The following is a 4,358-nucleotide window of genomic DNA, read 5'->3' as shown; positions in this document are numbered from 1 at the left end:
TTTGCACATTATATTAGATAAGATCTATCTATTATACGTTGGTATTTGGTAAGATATCAATTACTTTTTCCGCGGCAATGGTAGGATATTAATTACATTGCAGATTTCATGGGATAGCGTTGAGTCAAAACGTGTTCGTAACCAATGGCAGTGGTGGGTAATTAGAGCGTTAAACGTGTTTGGTGCTCAACATTGGAGCGATTTGAACCGCTAGATAACATGATTTGACAGTCAAGATGGTTTGGATCTGCCCCTTTGGGTCTTTTTATATTGGTATAGATAAGACATTATTTGGTAAGTTAATAAAAAGGATGGTTTAATGGTTTTAAGGAAAGCCGGTGAAACAAACTATAGGTGTATGTAGAAGAAGAAAAAAAAATCAAAACAGAAAGATGAAGAAGGAGCGTGCGTAAGGTTGGACGAAGCACTTTATCTGATAGGAAAAGGAACATTATTTTTCAAAAAAGTAATAGAAAAAAGTAGAGATACTCATGACACTAATTTAGTCCCCGGCTACTATGTCATTAATTGGTACTATGGTACTCCCTCTGTCCCCGGGTAGTATGTCATCAATATGAGGTTCTCCTATTTTAAGGTTCAATTTTAAATATCAGTTGGATGGATCAATACTGTTTGACCAATACTATATAGGATATGATGCTATGTTTTCTTTGGAACATCCACCAGGGGAGAGGGTTCCCACCTAAATATATTACTCAAATGTAGCTATAGTGACAAGAGAGAGGAGGTGCGAGTGAACGATGCCATGAAAGGTTGTGGCATTTCTTGAGTCTCAAATCTTCCATATAATTGAAAGCACAACTGTAGGCCAATTGGTCCGCTCGTTGCCGACAAGTGTATGCTTTCCATACTTGTGTTAGAGATTGAGGGCAAGAAGTCGAGGTCCATTCAGATCAGTGAGGCAGACGATCAATAGATGGGGATATGCTCGGTGTCCTAATGGCTGGCATCCCACCAGCATGAAGGATCTTGTAAGGTGGACTTGTAGAAGAGGTTGGCTCTAGAATTGATCCATCGCCGAAGAGGGAGCCTACCCAAAATGTTGACTTTGATGGGAACTTTGGAACATCAAATTAGCGTTGCATTAGAGTCTTCTACTTCCTTGAGAGTAGCTGAGTAGGTATGTTGTAAGCATTCTTGGCTGATAAGGGCATCCCGTGTGTAAGGAAGCACTCATTGTCGGCGGTGTTGCTGATAAAGTCCCGCAACAACAAAATCACCTCATCCAAGTCTACCAAAGAACATTAGTCAGGTGGTTCCTTAGGTTAGCTAGCAAGCCATCGGTCTAACTTGTGAGACTAGTATGGTGGGGGTTTATGGAGTGATAGAATAGGTTGGGAAGCTATATTATGGAGTTGACTAAGTAGTTGTTGGTGGTGAGAGGATAAATAATATTTTTTGTAGATAGGGAAGCTGGTGGTTTACTATTTTCCAGGGGAAGGAGGAGGTTACACTTCGTGATGGCTATGATAGTGGAATGGCAAGTGGAACCAGTGCACCCAAGGGAGGTCTAGAAGCTTAGGCAGTTTGAAAGCAGATTTCATGAGCAGGCAATTGTTTTGTAAGAGTAATTTTTTGTACCTAGATGATGTTTTTTTGCAAATATTTTCCGAGAATTGAGGAATCATTTCCTGGTATAAGAGTCCTTGGTTCTCCATAAAAAGGCCCTACGAATCGCATAAATAGTATTTACAAGTCCTTTCATAAGGCGGAAAACAAATACCAAAGAGTAGAATGAGGCAAGCTTCGCGCACCAAAGAGAGTATAATAGTATGAAGTAGGCCATCAGTAATTCAGGCACCAAAGAGAGTAGAATGAGGCAAGCTTCGCGCGAAGGTGAATGTGCAACCTGGCCTTGCAGGTAGTTGCAAAATTAGCTTGTAAAGGAGCTGAAGGCAGATGTTGGTAGTTCATCAGGAGAGAGGGGTAGGCCAATGCAGGTCAGGGGAAGAAAGCGACATAGCAATTTTGGCTATCACGATGGAAGTGAAGTGATCAGTGTTGAGTGTGAGAATGGTGGTATAAGTTGATGGTGAGTCCAGCCGTCAGGGCAAAATCATCAATGATGGATTTGACATGGATTACGTCCTGAGTGGAAGCGTGAGCTATAATAAGCGTGTCACTAGCATATTGTAGAGTGATTGAAGGAGGTGTCGGTAAATGGGGTGATGAAGAAGCTCTACGGAGTGTGCCTTAATCACCATCTACTAAAGCAGGTCTACGACGATAATGAATGGGTACGGGAATAGGCACATGTGCATTGCAAGTGCACGATTCAAACTAGAGGGGAACATCGAATAGTTAAACTTGTAGTAATATAATTGCTTAAGATATAGGCGGATTAAATCCCACAAAATTCACTCCGGCAAAGATGTTTTATATGAAGTTTGGATACTCGCCTCTTGACGAAGCTTGAGACTTACTTCAAGCAGACCCTTTACATCATGTGTGTTTTCCTAAATCACTACGGCATGTTGTCTTTGGTTTTGCTAATTCTATGTCGGCTGAGATTTTCTTAACTCTCAATAAATTTGAAAAAGTATGCCTATAGTTTAATAAAAAATGCAAATGGGTGAATAAAATGCAGGTTACATTTTTTACTAATAAACAGAAAATTACTTTCCGAATCGATTGAGACTTGAGAAATATCAATCGATTTTGACGTAGACGGACCCGATTCTCCTTCTGAGCTCCGCTCTTTCTCCTCCCGCAAGGGGTAGGTGACGTAGTACATGTTGAAAATTCAATTCGCTTCCTATTAGCGGCCACCCATATTGGCCTTATTACCCTTTTTTGTATCTATATACACAATTTCATGGTGGAAATCTTCAACGCAACCCATTTCCCATTATGCAACCATGTCACTCCGCAAAACAGTTATTCCTGTCTCAAAGATGGTTTTAATTTAATTATCGTTCTATTTGGGTTTGAGTTTAAATGCATCTTTCTTTATTTAGTCAGATAAACAAACTTTGTGTGTACAGGTAACAGAATTAATAGGCGGAGGGTTCGTACTTGGTTTTCAGGTATGCCATAGCATCTTCGACGGCTTCGGAATGATCCAGTTCATAAAAAGCATAGGTGATCTTGCACGTGGCGAGGTGCAACCGGCAGTGCTACCCGTGTGGGAGAGGCATATTCTGATGGCACGCACTCCTCCCCGCATCACCGACATCGACCCCGCATACTCACCGGTCCTAACTGGCTCCGAGTACGATGTCAATAGGATTGTCAATGACGTTATGCTATCAACGGCAGTCGAGAGCATGGTGCACAAGTACTTGCTCTTCAGTCCGAGAGATATAACTCATTTACGAGGGTATATCGTCCCATCGCTTCTCACCAAACCCGCCACCGCCTTCGAGCTTCTCACTGCTGTAATGTGGCGCTGTCAGACGATAGCGCTCGGCTACGAGGTCGATACAAAAGTACGCCTCATCTTTACGCTCAATGCCCGTGGGAGATGGAAGCATGATTTGCCCATCCCACGGGAATACTACGGAAACACCCTTGTGTACACCATAGCGGAGATCACGGTAGGTGACCTATGCGGGAAGCCACTCGGCCACATTGTGGAGCTAATTCGTAAGGCCAAGACTGACATGTTGCTGGAGCGGATGCGGTCAATGGTGGATATGATGGCACTATTGCGTGGGCGGCCGACTTTGCCCGCGCAACAAGTCTACTGGGTGACAGACAATAGTCACATTGGAGGTGACACAGTGGACTTTGGGTGGGCAGAGTGGGTTGGTGGTGAAATGCCAGTCCCGAAGCTATCAAGCTTCCACACTAGATGCAAGGATATACATGGGGAGGAATCAATCACGGTGTCAGTCTTATTGCCAGGGTTGGTGATGGAGAAGTTTGCTAGTGAGATCGCCTCCTGGTTGAACAAGGACAACGGAGGCAACTACTTTACACCTAGCTCCCTCTAGTTATATTTATACTAGTATATCGAACACACACACATGCATAGTGTGCGTACGTGATTGGACAATAAAGAGCACTACGATCAAGAAATTATATGTATCATAGTTATACATAACAATATATCTTTAGTATAGGTGCCACACTTCTGTAATCCCGGTAATATCATAGGTTTAAGTGCTATGCAATAAGAGCCTTTTAGTTATGTCTATAACTACTCCTTCCATTCCTAAATATAAATCTTTTTAGAGATTCCAACTTGGAATACATATTAAGCAAATGAGTGAATGTACATTCTAAAATATGTTTATATAGATCCGTATGTAGGTTTTAGTGAAATCTCTAAAAAGACTTATATTTAGGAATGGAGGAAGTATATGTTTACCACATTATGTAACAGATAATTGTTC

General features: G+C 41.9%; 1 protein-coding gene across 1 annotated transcript; it reads left to right on the top strand.

The window, feature by feature from the left end:
- Positions 1 to 2,189: 2,189 nt before the first annotated feature.
- Positions 2,190 to 3,956, top strand: LOC123165487 (acyl transferase 1-like). Its single transcript, XM_044583143.1, has 2 exons — positions 2,190 to 2,258; positions 3,006 to 3,956. Exons 1-2 carry the CDS (start codon positions 2,190 to 2,192, stop codon positions 3,954 to 3,956), a joined length of 1,020 nt encoding a protein of 339 aa, XP_044439078.1.
- Positions 3,957 to 4,358: the final 402 nt, after the last annotated feature.

This window comes from Triticum aestivum, chromosome 7D (assembly GCF_018294505.1).
Source record: "Triticum aestivum cultivar Chinese Spring chromosome 7D, IWGSC CS RefSeq v2.1, whole genome shotgun sequence".
Taxonomy (NCBI): Eukaryota; Viridiplantae; Streptophyta; class Magnoliopsida; order Poales; family Poaceae; genus Triticum; species Triticum aestivum.
Note: the sequence above shows the minus strand (reverse complement) of the source record. Positions and strands in the feature narration are given on the sequence as shown.

What these genes read in the sequence shown, in the direction of transcription:
- LOC123165487 (XM_044583143.1), top strand. Translation starts at nt 2,190, where the DNA reads ATGAAGAAGCTCTACGGAGTGTGCCTTAATCACCATCTACTAAAGCAG. An exon ending in TCTACGACGATAATGAATGG is followed by an intron (nt 2,259 to 3,005) that starts GTACGGGAATAG and finishes TTGTGTGTACAG; the next exon opens with GTAACAGAATTAATAGGCGG.